The sequence below is a fragment of the Dasypus novemcinctus genome, chromosome 26, assembly GCF_030445035.2.
Source record: "Dasypus novemcinctus isolate mDasNov1 chromosome 26, mDasNov1.1.hap2, whole genome shotgun sequence".
Lineage (NCBI taxonomy): Eukaryota > Metazoa > Chordata > Mammalia > Cingulata > Dasypodidae > Dasypus > Dasypus novemcinctus.
Genome location: NC_080698.1, coordinates 57573007 through 57597821, shown reverse-complemented (window position 1 = coordinate 57597821; position 24815 = coordinate 57573007). Strand labels below are relative to the sequence as shown.

Genomic DNA, 24815 nt, shown 5'->3' with positions numbered 1-24815 from the left:
TAATGTCAGTGTTGAGTGCCTCCTGAGAACTTTTTTTAAAAGATTTTACTTTTATTTATTTCTTCCCCCACCCCCTCATTGTTTTGCACTCGTGCTAGCTGTTTGCTCATCTTTGCTTTTTTTTTTTTGAGGAGGCGCCAGGAAATGAACCTGGACCTCCCATGTGGGAAGGAGGCACCCAATCACGTGAGCCACCTCCGCTCCCTGCTTGTTGTGTCTCTCATTGTGTTTCCTTGTTGCATCTTCATCTTGTATCTTCATCTTGTTGCATCATCATCTTGTTGCGTAAGCTTTCCACACCAACTCACTGTCTTGCTTGTCTTTTTAGGAGGCACCAGGTACCAACCCGGGACCTCCTGTGTGGTAGGCGGGTGCCCAAGGGCTAGAGTCAGATCCGCTTCCCCCCGCCTGAGGGTTTGTGAGAGGCCCTTCTGTTCCCAACCCAGGTTCACATGATATAAATTTTGAAGCTTTGAGTTTTCTGATATTGTCAGGTTTTTTCCCCTTCCCCAGAGCCAAGGCAAGACTGACAAATTTACACTTTATTCTGAAAGTAGATTGTTTTTTTTAATGGCCCCACCTTTTCCTTAATGTGTGGTCCTTCAAGGATCCTGTTTTTATTCAGGGGTTTCTATCTTTTTTTTTTTTTATTTCTCTCCCCTTCCCACCCCCTCCTCCCCAGTTGTCTGCTCTCTGTCCATTCGCTGTGTGTTTTTCTGTGACCACTTCTATCCTTATCAGCAGCACTGGGAATCTGTGTTTCTTTTTGTTGCGTCATCTTGCTGTGTCAGCTCTCTATGTGTGCGGTGCCATTCCTGGGCAGGCTGCACTTTCTTTCGCGCCGGGCGGCTCCTTACGGGGCGCACTCCTTGCACATGGGGCTCCCTTATGTGGGGGACACCCCCGCATGGCAGGGCACTCCCTGCGCGCATCAGCACCGCACATGGGCCAGCTCCACACGGGTCAGGGAGGCCCGGGGTTTGAACCGTGGACCTCCCATGTGGTAGACAGACGCCCTAACCACTGGGCCAAGTCCGCTTCCCAGGGGTTTCTATCTTAATACTTTACCTTGCAGGGCTTCTGAATTTACAAACACCCTGCAAAATTTCAAGGTAATAGTCATTTACTATTCTGAATTTTGGACTATTCTTTGTTTTGGACCCTTAGGGATTTCTTTTACTTTCTCTTTTAAAGTATAACATATATGCAGAAAAGTGCACAGAAAGTATAGCTTAATGAACGCATATAATCAAAATGCAAATTATTTATACTTCCACCCCTCCCAAAAGTAACCAGTGTCCTGACTATGGATATTGCAGATAATTTTGCCTATTTTTGAGCTTTATTTAAATGGAATCATTTATGTTTTACTCTTGTATTTGGCTTCTTTCACTCAACTTTATGTTAGTGTGATTTATCCAAGTTGTTGTGTGTAGTCGCAGTTTGTTCATTTTCACTGTTGGGTAGTATTTGGAGGACCAGTGTTACACGTTTCCAGCACTTCGAGGTGTTTTGTGCCAGCAGGAGAGATTTTTCAATGGATCTGGTATGCCTTATTTCTGGGAGCTTAAGTCCTTTATTCCTTTTGTAAAATTGTACCATTATTCTCCTAGGAAATGGGAGGAATTGTCAGCACTGATGTCACCTGATGGTTTTGGATGTGTGTGAAGGCATGTGGTAACTCTCCTGCCCGACAGTGCCCTGGTGGGCCCCAGAGTTTAGGCAGCTGAGCTGAGTGCCGGCAAGAATCCGGGGCCTCTTTGAGAGGAACAAGGCCTAGTCATATGGACGCTGTGCTCCACAGGCCCTCAGGCTTTTCAGAGTGAGGCTTGGAGTGCATGTTTTAGAAAAAGGAGATGCTCAGATGAGACTGAAAGGTAGATTTCCTCAGAACTTCTTGTGGCAGCAACATGTTTTTTTCTGTACCACTTGGCACTCACTTGGGGGGTAAGCACAAAGAAATAATGGCATTGGGGAGCTGGGTTTATTCTGGCTCTGCTGCTTGCCAACTGTTTGATCTTGGGTGAGTTGGTATGTTCTGAATTTCTTTCTTTTTTTTTTTTTCCTGTTTTTTTCTTTTTTAAATAATGTAGTGTCATAACAGATATAACACATATCTGCTATTTTAATTGTTCTTAAGTGTATAGTCAATGGTATTAGTTACATTCATCACCTTGTGTTATCATCACCACCATCCATTATCAAAACTTTTTCATCACCCTGAACAGGAACTGTGTACCCATTAAGCAATATGAGTTTCAGTTTCTTAATCCACAAAAACCAAACTAGGTTATCAAGCTCATAAGCTAGTTGGGAAGGTTCAGTGAGCTCTCCCATGCAAGTGGCTTAGACTCTATGGTAGGTATCAGTAAGTGTAGTCGCCGTATATTCCTGCCTTTTGGGGAAACAAGACACACATGGGAAGCATTTCTTAACCAAGTGCTTATCATATTTTAATGGAAAGAAATTGATCATCTCTTCCATATCACATGGAGTGGGGAAGGATGCCAGTGAATCAGATATGGTCAGTTCATAACAGCATGAGGAGTCAGGGCTGGTAGAAATACAGTGATGAGAAAGAAGAGCAACTGGATAGTAGCTGGATTTGGAAAGAAAATGGGAGGAGCGAACCCTTGGGAGTCCTGGTGTTAGAGTGATGCTCACTTAATTTTGACCTAACATAATTCAGAGATTTTTCCCTTGGCTTTTAGGATACCAGAGAAGAACTTCTTTTTTAAAGGAGGTACCAGAGATCGAACTTGGGAACTCATATGTGGGAAGCAGGTGCTCAGCCACTGAGCTATAATACTTGCTTCCTGAGAAGAGCAGTTTTATAGTTATATGCTTATGGGTCACAAACCCAGATGCCTAATGAGATAGGCCCTCCGAATGGGTGAAAGGGCTGCATGTAAATGTTAAGGACTAGTGGGGACTGTGGGAGCTGTGGCATGCAGGCCCAGAGTAAGGAGATGGCTACTTTCCAGCCCAGGCCTCTTACTGCTGTCTGGTAATGATGGCCCATTGTGGCCAGATCTTCTAGTCTTTCAAGAGAAGGTGAAAAGCAGACTTTTTATGTGATGTTTTCCTTTTTTAAAAAACTAGCAATCAAGTGCATTTCAAACATGAAGCTGTGCAGCCCAAGTGAACCAGTTGGCTACCTGTGATCGACTCCAATCCTTTCATTTGACAGAAGAGAGAACCAGGCACCAGAGATTTGCCATGTGCCCAGGGTCACACTGAAAATTAGTAGGCAAACCAGGACTAAAACCCAGTTTCCATGCCTGGGGCTACTGGCATTTGCGCCATGCTTTATACTGATTCTCCAGCAGCTTCTGCTGTCTCAAAACGATCACTAAGAGGACAGTAAAAGAAAATGTAAGAAGGCCAAATTAAAAACTCTGTTTCTAGAGTTTTACTTTGTTCTTCAGTAGCAAGCTTGTTTTCCTGCTGCCTTTGCTTTCTTCCTTAGCCCATAACCTTGGGCTCCTGTTCTTCTTCCAAGTTGAGGAAAGATGAAAACGACATTCAAAGGCCATGGCATTTCCCAGTCCTGTCCCACCTTTAAAGCATTTGCTTTTCATACTTGATATTTGACCATACATCTGTTAAGTCTTTGGTTTCCCTTCAGCATCTGCCAGCTGCCGTTATCTTACCAAAAATCAGCTTGTGGTGTGCTGCTGGGCATGCTCAAGTGTAACTTGTTAGGGCCAACTCATAGCTTCAGAATCCAAATATATCATTCTTCACTGTTTGCAGCTCCCTAACATAAAATGAACATCACTCATTCATTTCTTCATTATTGTTTTCTGGTGGGTTGTAGATTGGTGTTTTCTTGTGAAAATGAAAAACAGTGTCTCAAAGATCCAGTAGTGTCGTCCTGAATAGTTGGGTCAGGACTTTTTTTGATGTCCAGAGGCCGGTTTTGGGGAGACTGTTCTAATTCTCATGGGAACGTGAGCTCTGGAACCTTATTTGCCAGAATTTAAATCTCTGTTCTCCTTTTCACTATTTTATGGTACCTAGGACCCATTATTTCATCTCTGTCTCAGTTTCCTCCTTTGTAAAAGGGGGAGAAGTAGCCACGTCATCTTCGTAGGATGAGTGTATCATTTTAAGCACTTGGAGTTGGGCCTTGCACTGGGTAAATCTCAGCGTCTGATAACTCTTATAATGATGGTGGTGATTAAAGATGCCATTTCTGTTGTAAATTGACCATGTCCACAGAAGGCACCAAACACCGTGTAAAATGTGCCAAATGATACTATAACTCAAAGGACTGGAGGTTCATCATTCCTAGTTTGTTATTTTATCATAGCACATGTGTCTGGATCATCACATTTTCAAGAATGTAAAACAAGTGTTTCCATTGTATTCTTCTGCAGACGGCCTTGGCTCTAGCCATTGCACAGGAGCTGGGCAGTAAGGTCCCTTTCTGCCCAATGGTGGGGAGTGAAGTTTACTCTACGGAGATCAAGAAGACAGAAGTGCTAATGGAGAACTTCCGCAGGGCCATCGGTGAGTGTCACGTTGGTAGAGTGGTTGTTCTCACGTGCCCAGTGCCCTGTGAAAACGCCTTTATGACTTTGATTTGTTGCACTATTATTTTTCTTCTGGTACCATTTAACATTATCTTTGCAAAGAACAAAAACTTTTCCGAATGAAGTGCTATAGTGAAGTGCAGAGGTTCTTCACATAACAAAATAGCTGTGGCTATAAAACGACCTATTAAAAAACAAGTCAGATTTTCCTGGCAGCCTTCTTGTACTTTCAGAGATGACTGTCCCTGAAAAGGTTTTGGACTCAAGCCAGAAGCATTGTGTGCAGTGCTGCCAGAATGCCCCTGGTCCTGGGTTGTGAGCCAGGAGAATTATGGCCTACGTCAGTGAGGAAAACGTGGGGGCGACTGACAGAGCTTTGAGGCTCTAGTGCCATATGTCGAGTGCTTGTCATGTGCCAGGCCCTACGTTGGTTATGGCCTTTGATTCTCCCAAGAGGAAGTTCTCAATCAACATTTTACATGTGAAGAAACTAAGTCTCAGAAAATAAGTGACTTGCCTGTAGTGAGCTAGCTTAGAAGTCACAGAGCCCAGTTTGAATCTACATCTGTGTGAGGTCCAGGACCCATATTCTGAAGACATGAGAAGAGAAGGGCCACCTTCCCAAGTTTTTCTCTTTTGCCAGCTGGAATTTCCGGGCAGGACTCCTAAACCTAGTTATGATGGTCTAGCTCTGGGATAATCCCAGTTCGCCTCCAATTTACTTAATGGAAATAAACTGTTTAATAATAGTACATTTTTGAAGTCACTTCCTTTTGGACAGTTTGATGATTTTCAATTTTTTTCAGTTTTTACTTTTTTTACATACCAGGGCTGGGGATTAGACCCGGGACCTGGCACTCAACCACTGAGCCACATCAGTTCCCCTCAGTTGGTTTTCTCATTTTTTAAAAAAAGATTTATTTATTTATTCCTCTCCCCTCCCCCCACCCTGTTGTCTGCTCTCTGTGTCCATTCGCTGTGTGTTCTTCTGTGACTGCTTCTATCCTTATCAGTGGCACCAGGTATCTGTGTTTCTTTTTGTTGCGTATCTTGTTCTGTCAGCTCTCCTTGTGTGCAGCGCCATTCCTGGGCAGGCTGCACTTTCTTTCGTGCTGGGCGGCTCTCCTTACGGGGCGCACTCCTTGTGCGTGGGGCTCCCCTACGTGGGGGACACCCCTGCGTGGCAGGGCACTCCTTGCGCGCATCAGCACTGCGCATGGGCCAGCCCCACACGGGTCAAGGAGGCCCGGGGTTTGAACCTTGGACCTCCCATGTGGTAGACGGACGCCCTATCCATTGGGCCAAGTCCGCTCCCCTGGTTTTCTCAGTTGTTTGCTTGTTTGTTTTCAGGAGGCACTGGGAACCAAAACCAGGACCTCCCATGTGGGAAACAGGCGCTCAATCGCTTGAGCCACATCCGCTCCCTATTTTCAACTTTTGCTTTTAAAAAACAGTTTGCCATGAACACATCTTTTGTGCGCATGTGCAGGTAGAGCTTGCAGGTGGAGATCAAGAAGCAGAATGGCTGAGTCATGGGTTAGAACACTTTTTTTGGTTTTGCCTAGAATGCTTTTCAAAGTATCTACCAATTTACAACCCTTTTGGGTTTTTTTTCCTCTTTTTTTTTTAAAAACCCTCACCACGACAGAACCTTTTCAATTTTTTTTTTTTTTTTTTTTAAGATTTATTTTCTTTCTTTCTTTCCCCTTACCACCCTGTGTCCATTTGCTATGTGTTCTTCTGCATCTGCTTGTATTATCCGACAGCGCTGGGAAACTGTGTCTCTTTTTCGTTGTGTCACCTTGATGCGTCAGCTCTCCATGTGTGTGGCACCACTCTTGGGCGGGCTGCGCTTTTTTCACGTGGGGCCACTCTCCTTTCAGGCGCACTCCTTGCACGTGGGGCTCCACTACTCGGGTGCCCCTGCATGGTAGGGCACTCCTTGCGTGTGATAGCACTGCACATGGGCCAGCTTACCACATGGGTCAGGAGGCCCTGGGGATCGAACCCTGGGGACCCTCCATATGGTAGGCAGATGCTCTATCAGTTGAGGCACGTCCACTTCCCACCCTTTGGTTCTTAAACCAAGGGAAATATTCTTCAGAAGGAAATTTACTAGAAAACTTTGAGGAAATAATGAAATGTTTAAGAAAGAACGTTAAACATTCCGCTAAAATCTAGTGTTTTAGTCAGGGTTCTCTAGGGAGAACTGACAGGAGATATCTGTAAATAGTGTAAGATTTTATACACTTGTTCATGTGACCGTGGCAATGCACAAGTCCAAATCTTATAGGGCAGGCTGCAAGCCAGGGACTCAGATGAAGGTCCTCAGTGAGGTCCCCAGGACACACTGGCAGTCTGAAGTTGAGATAGAAATTCTCTGTCTGACTGCTGAAATCACTTCTCCTTGCAAGGCCTTCTACTGGTTGGATGAGACGTCACTCATTGCTGATGACAATCTCCTCAATTGATTTTATTTTATTTTTTTATTTTATTTTTTTTAAAGATTTATTTTTATTTATTTAATTCCCCTCCCCTCCCCCGGTTGTCCGTTTTCTGTGTCTTTTTGCTGCGTCTTGTTTCTTTGTCCGCTTCTGTTGTCATCAGCGGCACAGGAAGTGTGGGCGGCGCCATTCCTGGGCAGGCTGCACTTTCCTTCACGCTGGGCGGCTCTCCTTATGGGTGCACTCCTTGCGCGTGGGGCTCCCCTACGCGGGGGACACCCCTGTGTAGCACGGCACTCCTTGTGCGCATCAGCACTGCGCATGGGCCAGCTCCACACAGGTCAAGGAGGCCCGGGGCTTGAACCGCGGACCTCCCATGTGGTAGACGGACGCCCTAACCACTGGGCCAAAGTCCGTTCCCTCAATTGATTTTAAATGTAACGAGCCATCTATGCAATTAAGTCACTGATGATTAAAGTCCATGAAATGCCTCTGTATTATGCCCAGAGCTTGCTTGACCAAACAACTGGGTACAATTAACTGGCCGAGTTGACATGTTAGCCTAACTATCACATCTAGTTTCTGGGATAAGGCCATTTAGGGCCTTAGGCCAAGGTTAGGGCTTTGGAGTTTCACTGAGTGAAGGGAGAAGCCATTGGGGAGTTTTATACAGAGCACCAGTGGGTTCTGACTTAGATTTTTAAAAAGTCATTCTGGCGAGGGTGGGGAATGGAATGTAAAAGGAGGGAGGTGGGGATAGAAGCCGCAAGACTGGTTAGGGGTCTGGGCAAGAAAAGATGATGGCTTGGACCAGGATGGTTGGTAGTAGTGGAGGTGATGAGAAGTGGTTGGATTCTGGTTATATATGGATGTTGACAGGATTTCCTGTAGGATACAGTGTAGGGAGTTAAGAGGAATCCAGGGCAATTCCCAAGTTTTTTCCATTTGGAGGGATGGGAAAGCATAGGAAGGGGCAAGTGGGTGATGTAGTAGGCTGTGTTTATATTTGTATCCCTGGTTCCTGGCACATAGTGGACCTGCTTAAAAAATTTGTGCGAGGGAAGCAGACTTGGCCCAGTGGTTAGGGCGTCCGTCTACCACCTGGGAGGTCCGTGGTTCAAATCCCGGGCCTCCTTGACCCGTGTGGAGCTGGCCCATGTGCAGTGCTGATGTGCGCAAGGAGTGCCATGCCACACGGGTGTCCCCGCGTGGGGGAGCCCCATGTGCAAGGAGTGCGGCCCGTAAGGAGAGCTGCCCAGCACGAAAGAAAGTGCAGCCCAAGAATGGTGCCGCACACATGGAGAGCTGACACAACAAGATGACACAACAAAAAAGTAACACAGATTCCCATGCTGCTGACAACAACAGAAGCAGACGAAGAAGAACACACAGCAAATAGACGCAGAGAACAGACAACTGGGGTGGGGGGTGGGAAGGGAAGAGAAATAAATAAAATAAATCTTTAAAAAAAAAAATTTGTGCTGACCGACTGAGGGGAGGAGGTAAACTTTGAAGCAGGTGGAAAGCAGATGTCTTTAGCTAAAGAAGGAGAGCCCTCTGTGTCTGGTGATGGACATGTTTGATTTGGTTTATGCACTGTTTGCTTACACATTTTGAATTTGTTGCCAATATTTGGAAATTGGGATCAGTCATATAACATCTTCATTTCTGACTTCTTGAAAGAAGCCTCCTTTCCCACATGGCGGCTGGTCAGAGCTGAGCAGCCCTTTCCAGTCTGGTCTCCCGTGGCCCCGTGAGGCCCACCCTGCTCCTCCGTGTTTCCCGTGGAGAGATTGTGAGCTGTGTCTGTCGGGGACGTTGTGTGCCACTTTGAATGTGAACTTTTTTTTTTTCTGTTTTAAGTTTATGTCTGAGTTGCAAAGATTATTTCCCCTTCCCGTGTTTTTATAGTTTCCTGTATTCCCCCATTCAATCTTGGCTGCCACAACCAGGCAGACAGAAAGCGTGAGAACCTTCTTTTTCTTGCATCTGTAGTAGAAATGAACTTTCTTAAACTGCAAGTATTTACTAGAAATATTTTTTTACTGTGAAATATTGGACTTTTTTTTTCGCCTATTTTAAACGGAAACAGTACATACATTTAGAAAAGTATGTAAAACATCCCTATAATTTATCAGTTAATTGTGAAGCAAGTGCTTATGTAATCAGCACTGAGATGAAGGAACAGAATGGGGCCAGCACCCCAGAAATCCCCCACAGCTCCTCCTGGATCACAGCCCTTTTCCTTCCTCAGAACGCACCCATGATGGAAGGTGAGTATGTGGTGGTGACGAGTGGTGATTATAGCCTTGTTTTCCTTTAGTTGTACCATCCATGTGTAGATCCCTAAACAGTATGGTTTAATTTTGTCCATTTTAAACTTTGAATGGAATCAGACTTTATGTGTTCTTTGTGTCCTGCTGCTTTAGCTCAGTGTTTATATTTGGGAGATTCAGTCCATGTTATTAAATGTAGTGAAGTCCTTGGGTTTTATATTGTGTCTGAACTAAAAAAGTAGAAATGGCTCACAGGACTCTCTCCAGGATTTAAAATCTTTCTGAATGCTTAATGAACCAGATTCTCATTAACTTATTAATTAAGGAGGTAAACAGTAAGTTATTACAGCTGGTTTAAATTTCTGAGTACTTCTAAAATGTATTTTTATTTATTTAAAAATGTTTTTCTGACAGTGATAAAATCTGACAAAGCTGGCTTTCACATGAGAGCCTGTGTTTTGGTTGCTTAAAGGTAACTTAAATGCTTTAAAATTTGAAAACAATAGAGATAAATTCCCTTGGCATCTAGTTTGTGATTTGCCATTTTTGAGGGCAAGGGGAAGTGCAATTCTTTTGATGGCAGCAAAATGAAAAGAAAATTCCTTGATCCTGCCACAGAATAAGAAGGCAGGCCATTGACTACCTTCAAAAGGGAACCCTGCCCATCTTCCTCAGCCTTTGAATTCCTGTGAAGTTGGCAGACAGGGTGGGGAGGAAGCCGAAAGCTGACCAGAAATAAAAAGCAAGGAGTCTGTGCTATTTCCTTGACGTGATGAAGGTCCCTGTCAGAGATTTAGAAACCTGAGCCAGCAGATGAAACCTGTGTCATTTGTGTTGTCGTTGCCAGAGATAGCGCCAGCTCAGCCCCTTTCCTGGCTAACAGCCGGTTTCATTGTCCATCAACCATATCCCCTGCTTGCTTGTCAGCACAGAGCAACTTCTAAACAAATATGGGGCCTACTGAGAGATGGGAATGCCTTTCTTCCCCTAGTCAGGAATTTAATGTCATCTCACAGTAAATATAGGTAAGCATTCCGCTTGAAGGAATTTATGGAATAGAAAAGAGTTGACTAAAAAATGACAGTTCACTTTAAAAGTATAAAATTCCCCAAGTTTGTCAATGTTCTGTTACATTCCTATTGTTTGGAAAAAAAGTTTTATTTTATTTTTAAAGAAGCTTTAGATTACATAAATGATACATTGAAAATATAGGGGGATTCCCAATACCCCACCCCCTCCCCATTGTTTGGAAAATTTTTGTCTTGACCAGGAAATAAGAATTTGGTCAAGCAAAAATGAAATGTTCCTCTCTTTTGGGACCATTCCAAAACTTCCATTTGCAGGCTATCAGATTAAATGAAGGTAGAGTAAAACTTGTCCTTAACTTTAATATCTGAAGTCTTTGTCCTGATTGGGTTTCCAGGGAAAGAAGATAATGGCTACATTTAAAAATGGAAAGCAATTGGGGTGCTTGACACCGTTGGCAGTGTTTCTTTGTGCCACTGGTCTAGTCCCCTGTCTCAACAAAGGTGGTTTAATGGTGAAGACACCAAAACTATATCAGGGCTTCCTGCCATCAGAATTCATTTACGTCTCCACACTTGCAAGTAGAACAGTGTTCTTTATTCATTCTTGAGATGACTGGTTCTCAGCTGGGATTGTACATGGGAATTATCTGGGGAGCTTTAAAATATCAATCACGGCAGTATCACAAGCCCAGAAATTCAGAGGTAACTTAACTTATCTGGGGTCTGGCCAAGGCCTGAGAAATTTTTAAAGCTGTTCCAGTGATTCTGAAGGTTGAGAATCATGACTGTAGATGCTAGCAGAGGTTGAAAGCGGTGTTTCCTAACCTTAAGCCTTCAGTGTTCTCCCTTCCCCAGGTCCCACCAGTCTAATTACATATTTCTTCTTATGACTTGCTCATTTTGTGCATCCATTCAGAAAAGTCCCTAAAACATAAATGTGTAGCTCATAGAATTAGCGTAAAGTGATAACCCAGGAAGCCAGAGGTACATACCTTCATGTCCGTTCCCAGCCAGCACCCGCCTTGAATTCTAACATTCTAGTTAAGTTACACCTGCTTTTGAACGTGAAATAAAGGGAGTTGTGCAGGACATATATCCTTCTGTGATTAGCTTCTTTCCCGCACCATTATATTTGTGAAGATCAGCCATGTCGTTGCATGTTGCTGTAAATTGTTATTGTTTTAATTGCTCTATGGTGTTTCATTGTATGAGTATACCACGATATAGGTCTCTCTTTGACTGTTGCTAGACATCAGGGTTGTTTTTGCCCAGTGTCTGGCACGTTGCAAACCGCTGCTGTGAGCAATATTGTCTGTGTCTTTTGGTGCACACCTTCCTACTAAGTATCTACCTAGGAGTGGAATTGCGGGATCATAGGGTATTCGTGTGTTCAACCTCAGCAAATCAGACCATGTTGTTTCTAAAGTATTTTCACCAGTTTACACTTCCACAAGTAATATATGAAATTTCCTGTTCTACATACTCACCAGTTCTTTAAATGTTAGCCGTTTGGGAAGTTGTGGAATAGTATTTTATTGTTTGTTTTAATTTGTATCGTGGACAATTTCAAATGTATAAAAAGTAGTCAGTTGGTAGGATGCCCCTTCCCTCTGGCCCCGCTACCAGTTTCATCTCATGGTGAAGCTTGAGTCATCTCTATCGCTTTTCCATCACACCTGATTTTTATCCATAACTTTTCAGTATGTCTCTTTGAAAAATAAGGACATTAACAAAAACATAAGCACAACCCCTTTATCACACTTAGAAGCTGAACAGTCATTCCTTCATATCAAATACCTAGTTAATGCTCAAATTTGCAGTTGTTTAATAAGTGTCAAAATGTATTTTCTTTTGTAGTTTCCTTGCTGGAATGAGGCTACAAATATGAATCTACATAATACATTGGTTGATATGCCCTTACATAACTTTTTCATTTATGGGTTTCACTTCATTTCTCTCTGTTTTTTCCCTTTGTAAAATAGGAATTAGATGGAGTTTAGAGTCACTCCCAAGTATGCACATACTATCCAGAACAGGGCAAAGGCAGAGTAAGTGTTATGGAAAGGGTTATCTGCTAGGCAAGGCCTGTGGTGTGGTGGGAAGAAACTGGTTCTGGCATTGATTCTCCAGTTATGAAGGAGGAAATAGCTCTTTCCTTCCCCTCTTGGAGCAGGTTCCCCCATCTGTAAAGTGGAGACAAAGAGTCCTCAGCCCTGGCAGTGTCAGAGGGCTGAGTGGAAATAAACTTGTGACGGCACCTCCTGTGGTCTCCCTCTTCCAGTGTGATGAGGATGGAATGAAGGTCACGACGCCTTTGCACGGGAACGTGCTCCACGCTGGCGCCCAAGAGGCCGCTGCGTCAGCTTGGAGTTGATTCTCTCGGGGTGGCCCGTCGGCTCTTCTTGCTGCTCACAGACCTCTTCAGTCAGCGTGGCCCGAGGTGTTCCTCTCCTCACCTTTGTTCCATGGCCGACGTGGTGGCTTAGAATGGCGTGTTTTTGGTGTTCTAGGGTCCTCCCAAAATAGATTAAATAGCCTTAATGTTTCTGTGCTCTGGCTGTCGTTGCAGAGAAAGCCACCCATATCTCTCAATCCAGACTTTGGGAAACTGGGAGAGTTGGTGTGTGCCCCATGTGTTTTCAGAGAAGCAGTGTTCAGTGATGTGCGTTTGTCTTTCTGTTTAAGAAAACCTTAAGTTCCTAATGATTATCACTACTTTGTTTGAAAAGTCCAGTTTCTTCTTTTCTCATTTGAATGTAAATTTTATTGAAGCAGAACAGAAAAGCATAAATCATCAAAACCTAGAGCTTGGTGTGTTTTCATAGAGCGGATATACTCATGTGACCAGCACTCAGATCAAGAAACAGGCCTTATTAGATCTCCAGAAGTTCTTTATGCCCCCCTCGAGTCACTGCTCACTGTTCCCCTGGTCCAGCAGGCAGAGACATGCCTGTCTTAACTTCAGGTGGAAACAAAGATTTGATTCAGAAAATGCTTGGGTTTCTGTAGAGGTTGTGGTTGTTATGGTGACACAGGCTATTACAGCACATGACATCCTCAGAATTGTCAGGATAATATATAAAACTTGCAAAAGTATCTGCAGATTTCTTGGCTATTGGATGGCGTGCTGAATGACAACCCCCTCACCTCTAACTGACTTTATCCATTCATGTGTGGCTGCTCTGTCCTTGGCCCTCAGCTCAGGTGTTCACAGTCTAGCAAGGGGGAAGGCAAGTTCTCCCGGTCTTGACACTGTCATATGCTGGTGCTGTACTGGTAGAAAGTGCAGGTTGCTATGGGAGAAGATTCGGAGGATGAAAAAGAAGGATGTGTCAAGGAAAGCCTTCTAGAGGAGATATGTTTTGTGCTAAGAATCTGGAAGGTAGCCTTGGTTAGACAAAAAAGGAGGGAAGGACTACTTCAGGCAGCAAAAACATTGCACAAAAAAGCATAGCGTACATGTTCTAAAATTTAATTTGACAAGTCTTAGTCGGCGGACATTTAGTTGAACAGCTATTGTGGGCGATATTTAGAACTAAAGTGTGTTTGTCTGCATTTACAATATTCTTATCTTAAAAATATCAGTGTTTTTATTGTTGGGGTGGGGATAGGGGTTGCTTTGTCAATTGGTTCTATTGTTCTGCCCCTGAAAAAAAATCATACACCAACTCACTGCAGATGATGAATGAAAGCTGGGTGGTTCTTCTGGGGGTGTGCAGCAGGGGTCTCCCAGAGGTACAGAAAGAACCCTTGAATCCAGGGTCAAGAAGCACATGCTGTTGATGTATATGTCTGTATTAAAGTGTACCTTGCTCAGATGGAAAGTGTCACAAAGCATGTAGTGAGTTATTCCATTTATGTTTATTTTTATTTTTTTCGGAGGTACCAGGGATTGAACCTGGGACCTTGTACATGGGAAGCAGGTGCTCAACCATGGAGCTACACTTGTTCCCTCCATTGGTTTTAAAATTTCTTTTGAGGGGAAAAATGCATGAAATGGGCAGGAGTTTTGGTAGTCACCATCCTACCAAAGTGGAGGAGAACAGTTTGGTTTTAGAGACTGGAGGCGTAGGAGATGAAAATTATAGCCTGTCTCTAGTTCTAGATTTGAACCCAGAAATTTCCCTTAAGAAATTGAAATAAAACTTTTTTTTTCTGCATTTCTGGATAGTATTTCCAATGAACATTTATGCATTTTCAGTGCTCTCAAATCTATGATGATACTCTTGAAAGTACCTTAAGGCTGACTTATCAGTTCCTGTGACATGTAAGTTTTGTGGCTAAAAAAGACTGCCAAGAAGCATGAGAGAGAGAGATTATATGAGCGATAGAATTCTGTTTCTCACCACAGCGCACCTGCCATCTCTTCCAGGGCTGCGGATAAAGGAGACCAAGGAGGTTTATGAGGGTGAAGTCACAGAGCTAACGCCATGCGAGACAGAGAACCCCATGGGGGGATATGGCAAAACCATTAGCCATGTCATCATAGGACTCAAAACAGCCAAAGGAACGAAACAGTTAAAAGTGAGTACATGTTGGTGGGCCTTTTTCTTTGGACAGAACTCTCTCAGGTCAGTGTGGCTTTGGACAGGTGGGGTAACCTCTCTGTGCCTCTGCAGTGTCCTTTGAGGCTTGAGATATGAATGCGTAAAGCAATAGTTGGTGTGGAGCGGGTAGGTCTCAATAAAGGCAGCTCTCCCTTTGCTGATGTAGCCCTAGGAAATTTTGTATGTTAAAATGTGGCTGTGTGATGACGTCTCAAGAGATTATCTTCTGCCCTCCCCTGTTCCTTTTTGACCGTTTGTCAAAGGTCCCGGGCCGCTCTCCGACCCTGGGCATTCATTTTTCCAGTTATCAGAACTCATCTTCACAGCAAGAAGCAGCCTTGAGTAGTCCGGGAGGAGTTGTGTAATGGATGATGGAAGGACTTCCTCGGGGAGCCAGATGGAGACTCCTGACTGCAGTTTCTTTACGTGTCAGGGACTGAAAACCTGGAGTCGCTTTAGTGGCTAATCCTGTGGCAGGCTTGGGCTGTAAAAGGGCCTCAGCCACCTTCCTCAGACACGTCTCTTGGACACCTCACAGGCAACAGGGGCCCTAGAGGATGAGCATGCAGTTTGGAATTAGACAGAGTTCCAAAGGGAATCCTTGCTCTGTTGCTGACAGCAGCGTGGCCCCAGGAAAGTGACTTAGCTTCTGAGCAGGAAATGGAAACAAAAAGTGTCTATCTCACAAAATTATGAGAGATTGGAATTATAGCACTAGGTGTGGCACCTGGTTAGTTCATCAGTGGTAGCTGTGAATGTCATTGTATGAACCTTAAATTAGAGAAACGAGGCAATCTGGATTGTAGTCTTTGCATTATTGATAATAATAAATAATATTATCACAGCTTCATTTAGTGAATTTGCCAGGCCCCTAGGCTAATTGCTACAACAAATACCTTATTGTCATTCATGTTATTTATAAATTTACATATGTATATGTTTTTGAGTATAAAATTTTCATACTTCACAGATAAAGAGGTGAGGCTCATACCCCTGTATGTATGTTAAGCAGTTTTCCCAGGATCATAGAGCTGGTTAAGTGGTCATGCTGGAATCCTACAGCGAATTCCCGAGTCCTAACCATTACTCTGTCAGCTTGCTAACTTACTGCATGACCTTTGGCGAGTCAGTTGATCTCCCTAGGCCTCAGTTTTCTCATCTATAAATGGAGGTAGATTGACCATATAATTTCTCCATCTTTACTCCTTTCTACGATTTTATGGTTCTTTGATTCTGTAAGGTTGTTTCGTGGTCACTGCTTTATGGAGATCATAAAAATGTCACTTCTTCAAATGGTCGTTTTTCTTTTTCCTAACAGGGTTTCCATCTCAAGAGCTTGCCTCTGCAAATATCTCTTTTATACCTACCTCCATCTCTTCCATTCTGGATTAATTAGATTTCTTAGGGGGACCTGCCATCTTTCCAGTAATTACATCTTCAACCAATTCATTTGGGAAATCAGCCGGAATAAAAAGGCATGAGGCAAAAATTAAAAGTTTACTCTCTGATGCAGGATAGATAAAATAAGGTGTGCAGTTTAAATTTTAGCAGTTTAAATTTTAGCATTGTACAAATACAGTGCTATTTGTACAAATTTCTCTAAAAAAATAACATAAGGGGAAAGACGCCTTTTTTCTTCCCAGTCAAGTAGTATTTGATATTTTCAGCCTATGCATGAGACAGTTAGATAGAAGGAGCTCAAATACGTGAAGGATATTTCAGTAGCCATCCGTGTACTGCAGGCTGAAAGAGGCTAAGGAATCCTAGCCAGGAGAATACAGTTAGTAACAATTGCCTCGTTTCTCAGCTTCCCTCATCCCAGGCCCTGCCTTAGTTGCTTGCCAACCCTTGTTCCAGGACTCTGAAGAGTGTTGCCAGGAGGCCATCAGTATCTAACCATCTAATAAGAGACAGAGCCCTGGGCTGGTTGTTGGTTTTAACAGTGTTTTTAAGATATAATTTTAAATAAAATTTTAAGTGTGAATTCAAGGAATTTTAGTCTGTTTCTGGAGTCGTACAGCCCTTCCTATAGTGTAGTTTCAGAACCTTCCTATCACCTCCAAACAAAACCTTGTGCCCATTTACAGCTGCTCACCATTCCCACGCAAACCCCAAACTGCTAAACTACTCTCTGTCTTTATCTGCCCTTTTTGGACATTTTATATAAATGAAATGATATACTACATGCTCACCTCTTGTGTCTGGCTTATTTCCCTTAGCCCTGAGTTTGGACTCCAATTTTGTTTGGGACCAAAGTCCCATTTTTTTTTCCACCACAGCCACCTTCTCTAATATAGCTCTCTTTGAAATTTAATCTAGAAAAACTTGTTCTAAATATTGAATCCTTAGGCAGGAAGCTGCCATGTAATATCAAGATATTTAACAGTCTCCTGTGAGGTCTGCATTGGGATGATCTAGAGAAAAGCAGCACTTCCCAAAATGCACACTTCCTTTCCTGGTAGCCTTTAGCTACCTCATATCTCTTATAGAAATAGGTAGGGCTGTCTTACAATGGATGTCAGAAATAACTATGACCTGTGTTCCAGTTCTCTGATTGACCGTTGTTTTTTATAGCTGGACCCCAGCATTTTTGAAAGTTTGCAGAAAGAGCGCGTGGAGGCTGGAGATGTGATTTACATTGAAGCCAACAGTGGGGCTGTAAAGGTAATATGTTCCTTGGGATGGAGCACCGTCCTTGATTCGTTTGCCCTTTGGAGACAGGGGTGAAAACAAAGTGCTTCCTTCAAAAGGTGCGAGATGTGTAGGACACAGGCTGGCGTCTAGTACTATGTTGAGGGAAGGTCAGTGGGTACCCCTTTAGAGTTAAGTAACTTTGACTTTCTTCATTCTTGAACCTTCTCATGATTAAAACTGATAGTCTTAGAAAAATACTAAGAGCTATTTGGGGGGGGAATAGAGTACAGGGTGAGAAACCCAAAACAACTTTAGTCATTTTCAAATTGAAATGTGCAGCGCATTTAATCTTCCTTTTATCTCTTTGGTATTTTCTTCCCAAGATATATGCATGTGGAAAGGAATGCTGCATTAGTTGGCATTCTTTTTATATCTGATTTTCAGTGTCTTGTACAGTGTTCCTCACTGTTTAATGGATGAGCATAATACTTCATATCATACAATAAATCACCCACCTACAAAAGAGTTTGAACAGCTCTCTCTGTCTCCAGTTAATCTACTGGATTTGCCCTTTATCGGGAATTGCATACAGTTAAAAGAGAGGAGGGCAGGGGGAAGATTCTGGGAGAAAGTATCAGGTGTTTTCAGTGGGGTTTTGGAGCCCGCGATGAGCAGATAACGTCCTTCTTTGGCAGCAGGGGTGTGGGGCGTATTTGGAGCTTGTCAGGTAGGCTCTCGTGCCCGCGATTGGGAACCGAGACTTTATCTCACTTAGCACTGTGCCATTGGGGGACTTGGGAGTGAATACTCAACCAGGCATTATTCATGTTTGTCTGTTTTTGCAGAGGCAGGGCAGGTGTGATACCTATGCCACAGAATTCGACCTTGAAGCTGAAGAGTACGTCCCCTTGCCGAAGGGGGATGTGCACAAGAAGAAAGAAATCATCCAGGATGTGACCTTGCATGACTTGGATGTGGCCAATGCGAGGCCCCAGGTACTGCCTCGATGCCTCCATCCCTTCTTCCCTTCCGCACATGAACCCTTTTGTATGTGCACGGAAGCTTTGGAAGTGAATTGTCAGAGCCTTGCTACTGTTTCTTGGGGCAGACCCATCCTTTTCTCTCTGTAATGTTCAGCAATTAACATTGACATGAGCTAGGAGGGATTCCTTTGTTTGCAATTCAAATGCTCTAGTCACAGATGATTTCACATGTATTGTTTCTTATCCCAGCCAAGCCTCTGGCCCTGAGCTCGCCAGCTTCCTCTATGGCTCCTCTCCAGCAGCGGCTCACTCCTGCAATGACAGGCAGGGCAGGAGTGTTCCTCCAGCCCTGTGCAGGATTTCAGATGCTTGACAAAGCTGCACCTTTCTCCCTGCTTAGCAAAATCCCTTTTTTTTGGCTTTGAGCTGAAACTCTTTATCTGATCCTCATACTGGTTAGAAGCTCTGATGGATACTTTTGCCTTGATGGGTTAAACAGGGGGAAAGTACCTTCTCATTTCATGACATTACTGGGACAGTGAAATAAAACAGCTTTTCCCTGCTGGAAGTCTCTGAGTGTCATTTCATTTTCAGTTTTCAAGAGGCCTCCCTCCTCACTGTGGCTTTAGGGAGGGTTTTTGACTTGAAACCTTGTGCGTTTTGTCTTCTGGTTAGCCGTGGACAGGAGGTTGCTGACGACTCACCTTGGACCACAGGCCCCGTCAGTAGGTGGCATGCTGGTCCCCACTGGCCTCCTAAGGGGCCTTCGGTGTGCAGAGTGCTGTACTGGGCATCAGAAGTCAGGCATTGGGCTTTTCTTACTGAGGAGCTGATTGGCTACTCTGAGTTTTCTGGAATATAGTCTTTGATTCTGAGTTTCCCCCTCCGTGAATAGGGCAAAAACTGTTCTTACCTCGCAGGGCTGTTTGGAGGATCAGGGATGGTAGGGGCTCCGTAAACACTGGTGGCCTTTTACTGTTTAATGTGTAGTGAACAGCTCTGTCCCAGGGCCTGGTACCCGGCAGGTAGTCATGAGAGGCTGAATAAATGACAAAACACCAGCCTCTACCTCTTGCCAGCCGCACTGTCAGGAGCAGGCAAGCAGTAAATCTGTGGTAGAGCCAGCCATTCTGCAGGGGTGGGCTAACGTGACTGAAGCCCAGTCTAGGGAGTGGAGGCACAAAAACAGGTGGTGGTGGTGTGTCTGTAAGCTTAGTTTGATGGCCTGTTGTTTCAAAGGAGCAGGGAAATTGGTAGGGGAGGGGGGCTCAGCTCAGTGAGTCAGAGAAGGCCCCACAGAGGGAATCTGACTTAAACTTCAGTGGATGAATGGATTCTTTGCTGAAAAGAGAATGTATTCCTGGCAGATGGCACCGAGTCATAAAAGAACTTGGGAGTTTTCAGGGAAGGATTAGTAGTTCTATGTGGCTGGATCAAGGAATGAGGGAGTAGAAAGAGATAAAGCTAGAGGAGGAGGCTGGGGCAGGTCCCACAGAGCTTGTATTTCACACTAAGGGATTTTGTTTGATTCTTACAAGTAATGGGCCACCTCTACAAATTCCTGCTTCTGGGAACTCCTCAGACTTTTGGAGGGAGTCCTCTCGGTCCTCTAGAAGTTTAAAGAATAATGTACCCCACACATTGAGTTGAGACCAGTGGAACAGGGCTTGGCACCCTCACTTGGGTGATGGGGTGTTTGCAGTTGCCTTGGCAAGCAGGGCTGACTATAAGTCTTCTCTTCCGCAGGGAGGACAAGACATTCTTTCCATGATGGGCCAGTTGATGAAGCCAAAGAAGACCGAAATCACAGGTAAGCGAACCAGCAGGGCCTGTTGGCAGGGAGCAGAGCTGGCGGGCCCTGGATGCTGATACGCTGCGGGAGCCTCTCTGAGTGAATTCCCCGAACTCAAAGAGGTGCCTCAAAGCTAGTTTTTTCTTTCTCTGGGTTCGGAGCTTGATCTTCTCCTGATAGTTTTGGTCATGTTTGGACGGTGCGTGCTCTCCGACCTGGTGAGCCACCCCCCGGGACAGCACAGATCTCCTTCCTCTGTTGTCTGGAAATGGAGGCGGTAACAGTCTGGTCTGTTTGAGGCCCCAGAACTGTGGATTTGCATGGCCTTAGCTCCGCCAGGTTAACTTCTTGCCAGAGCACACCTGAGCACAGCAGATGATGCTGCCTTGGTTCCACCGTGCCTTCCTCCCAGCAGACCACAAGACCTTCCCAGCACTTATTAGAAACATCGCTGCTCCCAAGTGGGCCTTTATTTTACCCTGCTTCTCATCCCAACTTTGAAGTCCCTGTTTTTTCTAATTATCAATCACAGCTTTGTCACCTTAAAACATTGGTTAACCTTTAAAGCAACTGTTTTCTTTAAAGTTTTGGCCAATGGAGCAATCTGAGGCTGTCCGTCAGAGTCGTCAAGAGCGGTTTCTGTCTCTTGACACAGTTTTGACCATGCATCCTTTTGTGGCCATCCTTGCCTCATGGCTTTGATGGAAGATGTTTCACGTTCCGTCTGTGAGCAGCTCTTTTCTAATAATGGCCCAGGATCTGGGTTGGAAAATGAGAACTGTGACCTTCGAGAGCTCTGCGATCAGATCTTCCTACGGAACCTCTCATGCCTCCCAGGCTTCCCCAGCGAGGATTCTAAATGCACTCCCTTCCTTAGTTGAGGCACTTGATTGAAAGTTAATTAACCGCAGCTGTGGCATACAGCACTGAGAGAAGGGGTCATTTATTGAGTGCAGAACAGGAACATTTGCATCTGGAACTTTTTTTTTTTAATCCAGGGCTCCCAAACTCCAGCATGACTGGGCTCAGACAGGGAGCTAACTCGAGCGGGTGTGAGATGGTGTGGTGTGGTGGGGAGTGTGACGGACTGGCAGTGCACACCCCTAATGAAGACATTCCCATTCAGAATCATCCAAAGATCTTCTGCAATCGTAACCAAACACATCCTCAACGGAGGCAGCTGATTTCGTGCTGGGCAGTGTAATCATGCCTGTTTTCAGATGATGGTACCATCCCTGGCAAGGGGGAAGCGACCTGCCTGGGCTCACAGGGCTTGTAGTAGAGCAGCTGCCCAAGCTCAGGTTGCGGTGAATTCAGATTCACCTCAGAGAAGAGAGAGGGTGGCGGTCCGTGTGTCCTCCACCCCATGCTAACCATGGCTGCCCATCCATGCTGTCTCCTAGACAAACTTCGGGGAGAGATCAACAAGGTTGTGAACAAGTACATCGACCAGGGCATTGCTGAGCTGGTTCCTGGTGTGCTGTTTGTCGACGAGGTCCACATGTTGGACATCGAGTGCTTCACTTACCTGCACCGGGCCCTGGAATCTTCCATCGCCCCCATCGTTATCTTTGCTTCTAACCGAGGCAACTGTGTCATCAGGTAGGGTGACCACTGCTTGCTGTGAGCCTTTGCCACCTTCAGTCTGGGCTGCATTCTTTTCTCCGGGAATCACTATAAACCGATCATGCTAGGAGGTTGGGGTGGGAATGCAGGGAGGGCATGTTCATTTTTCAAGGAGGTCAGGCTGAAGTGGCTTGGCTTCTAAGGTGGTTCATACACCAGTCTGACTACAGTGTAGCCACCAAGGCAACAGCCACCCTGTTACCTGACGAGGAGTGCCTCCCAGCACTCTGGACTCTGGGTTACAGCTTGGTGTTAAGACGTAGTCATCCCAAACCGAAAAGATTTAGTCATCCAGTTGGCACTTGCAAAGGTAAAGCCAGAGCCCAAGAGGACAGGAAATCTAAACTGTTGGTGCTGGCCTCTCAGTAGCTCTGGGAGGTAGGTGTGATGAGCCTCATTTTTCAGATGAGAAACTAAATGGCAATCCAACTTGCTCAGATAACCAAACGAGTGTTGTATTCTTTCTGTCTCTGTCCTGCCTTCTCTGAGCATCACTGTCTGCCTCCCTGACCCACTCTCCACCCACCCCTTAGGCCTGCCTTTGCAAAAGGTAGATGTTCAGGCTTGAGTGTGGGCAAGGAGAAAGCGCCCCTGGTGCTTATCTGGCCAGAGGCCCAGAGCTGGGGGGGGGGTTCTCCTAAGGACTCTGCTGGCTTCCATCTTTCAAGCCCAAGTACGAACATTGCCAATATTCATTACTTGTATAGCTTTCTGGTTTTCTGTGGTCCTGTTCGAATGTCCAAGCCCTATCTGCACAGTTCTAGGGGCATGAAGATGGTGAAGAAGGAAGGAGCAGCTCCTGAGGCTGTCCTTTCATGGCAGTGAGGGCCCAGGGAATCTGGAAAGAGACCACAAGGTCCATGAGTATCTTGGCACAGAGTAGGAGTCAGTTTGGAACCCAAACTGCTGATTGACCTAGATGTGCCTCTGAATGGTAGTGGATTTAGTTGGCTCTAGATAGAGAAGCTTTGTCTCCAGTGAGGTTATTCAAAAGCAGGTGCTGCTGGCCCTGGGCAGGGTCCTTTTTTAGCAGCAGGAGCAGCAACAGGCCTATCTACCCTCCAGGTTACCACTCTTATTGGGAATTAGGATTTGAGTTGCATGACTCAAGTTCATGTGGCAGTATCTCAGAGTCACTTGTAGCAGTGCTGTCCCCACAAGGCCACATCCCCACAAGTGTTTCTTACAAACCTGGTGCCTTGTGCTGCCCACCAGCTGGCCCTGAGTCTTGGAGAGAAGGCTGCTTGTGCTCTGTCCAGGCTGCCATTGGTGAGCGCCTAGGCACAGAGCACTGACTGGAGCACGGCTACCCAGGCGGTCTCAGGAAACTGAGCACGCAGGCCTTGTCCCCAGGGAGCCTGGCTTCCCTGTTGCCCTGGTCAGGCCAGGCTTCAGTCCAGAGCTGTGAAAGGGCTCAGCCTGGACAGCTAGTGCCCCCTGCTGGAGAGCTCTGCTACGAGGCTCCCCTCCCTCCACAGTGAGTAGCCCCGCCCCGCAGAGGCCAGCAGAGCCTGGTGCCTCCCACGGCCCCAGAGCAGGGTGATTCAGAGCTTCAGGGCACCTTCTCTTCAGCCCATCCCACTCAGGAAACACGTGCACCAGAAGATGGCTTTGGTACATAGATGTCTCAGAGCCTGCACACTGGGGACACAACCCTAGTCAGCCAGGGACCTGGGAGATTTGCCTTAGCACCATCCAGGCTGATTGGATCATGTAAAGGGTATGGGTGCTCAGTGCTGCCAGGTTGTAACTCCCTAGGCAGAGGGGATCACTCAGGGCATGGATGGCCCTTCCCACAGGGCGGCTGAGGAAGCCAAAGCTGGGCTGTGTGCTCCAGAAGAGGATTTTGGTACCAAGCTCCTGTGTGAGAGTTCAACGTCATAGAAATTAGTATTAACGAACAGGTCAAAGACAGTAAAGATAAAAATAACATCCAGTGTGTATCCAGGTCTCACAATGTCCCGAGCATGCTGATACTCTCACATGGACTTAATGAGGCAGGTGCTGTGGTGCTCATCGTTCAAAGGAGAAAACCAGGCACCCGAGAGGGTCAGCAGTGTGGCCAAGGTCATGTGCTCAGGGCAAGGCTGAACTTGAATCCAGGAAGCTGGACTTAAGGCAATATTTGATGTAGATGTGAAGTGTTTCTGGGACATTTGCACAGTCTAGGCAACATCTGCTGTACTTCCCATTAGACTTTACCTTTAGCAGGTCGCTGCTGAACTTCCTTGCCACTCAGACCCTTATTTGACCTTCAGGGCTCCAAAGGAAAGGGAAGAGGGAACTCGTATTAATTGTGGTCTTACTTTGTGTCAGAAAAGCCCTCTCTGAGGGTCAGCTCATTTCATCTCAGGACAACCATATGAGTAGGCGACCTTATCTCCAGACTCAGGCAGCAGGTGACCTGCCCGGGTCACGGGCTAGAAAGTGCTACTGCCAGAATCAACTCTGAGGGCCTTCTGACTCCAAAGACCATGCTATACCTGCTCTCCTGTACTGCTTCCAAAGTCTTTCTCATTCAGGGAGTCAGGAACGAGCTCTGAGTGGTGATGGGGAATGGCGTTGGCATCAAGGAAATGTAACCACTGAAGATGGGTTTCTGTGACATTGCAGCCAGTTGCAATGCGGTCTTTTCCATGCACTACTGTGCCCTCCTCTTTGGCTTCTAGTACCTTAACCAGCTCTCTGTATCAGTGTCCTTTCCCACCGTCTACTACCCTTTGTATAAAACCATATTGCACTAGCGTGGTTCCCATGTGGAAAAATTGGAGGCATTGGAGTGAATTGGAAGCTCATGACCTCAGACCAGTGATGCAACCTCTCTGAATCGTACTGTGCCCATCTGTAAATGGGAGCAATAGACTCTTGCAGAATGATGTGGAGGATGAGAGATGATGAATGCGGAGTACTCCAGCAAGTCCTAGGCAGGAATATGATACTTAGACCT

General features: G+C 45.4%; 1 protein-coding gene across 1 annotated transcript in view; it reads left to right on the top strand.

Moving 5' to 3' along the window:
* RUVBL1 (RuvB like AAA ATPase 1) overlaps positions 1-24815 on the top strand; it is a 64974-nt gene that overhangs the window by 6142 nt on the left and 34017 nt on the right. Inside the window, exons 3-8 of the mRNA XM_004473416.4 lie at positions 4383-4515; positions 14659-14810; positions 17408-17497; positions 18313-18462; positions 20197-20260; positions 21646-21844. Coding sequence (XP_004473473.1) covers positions 4383-4515; positions 14659-14810; positions 17408-17497; positions 18313-18462; positions 20197-20260; positions 21646-21844 — 788 coding nt within the window. The remainder of the gene's footprint in view (positions 1-4382; positions 4516-14658; positions 14811-17407; positions 17498-18312; positions 18463-20196; positions 20261-21645; positions 21845-24815) is intronic.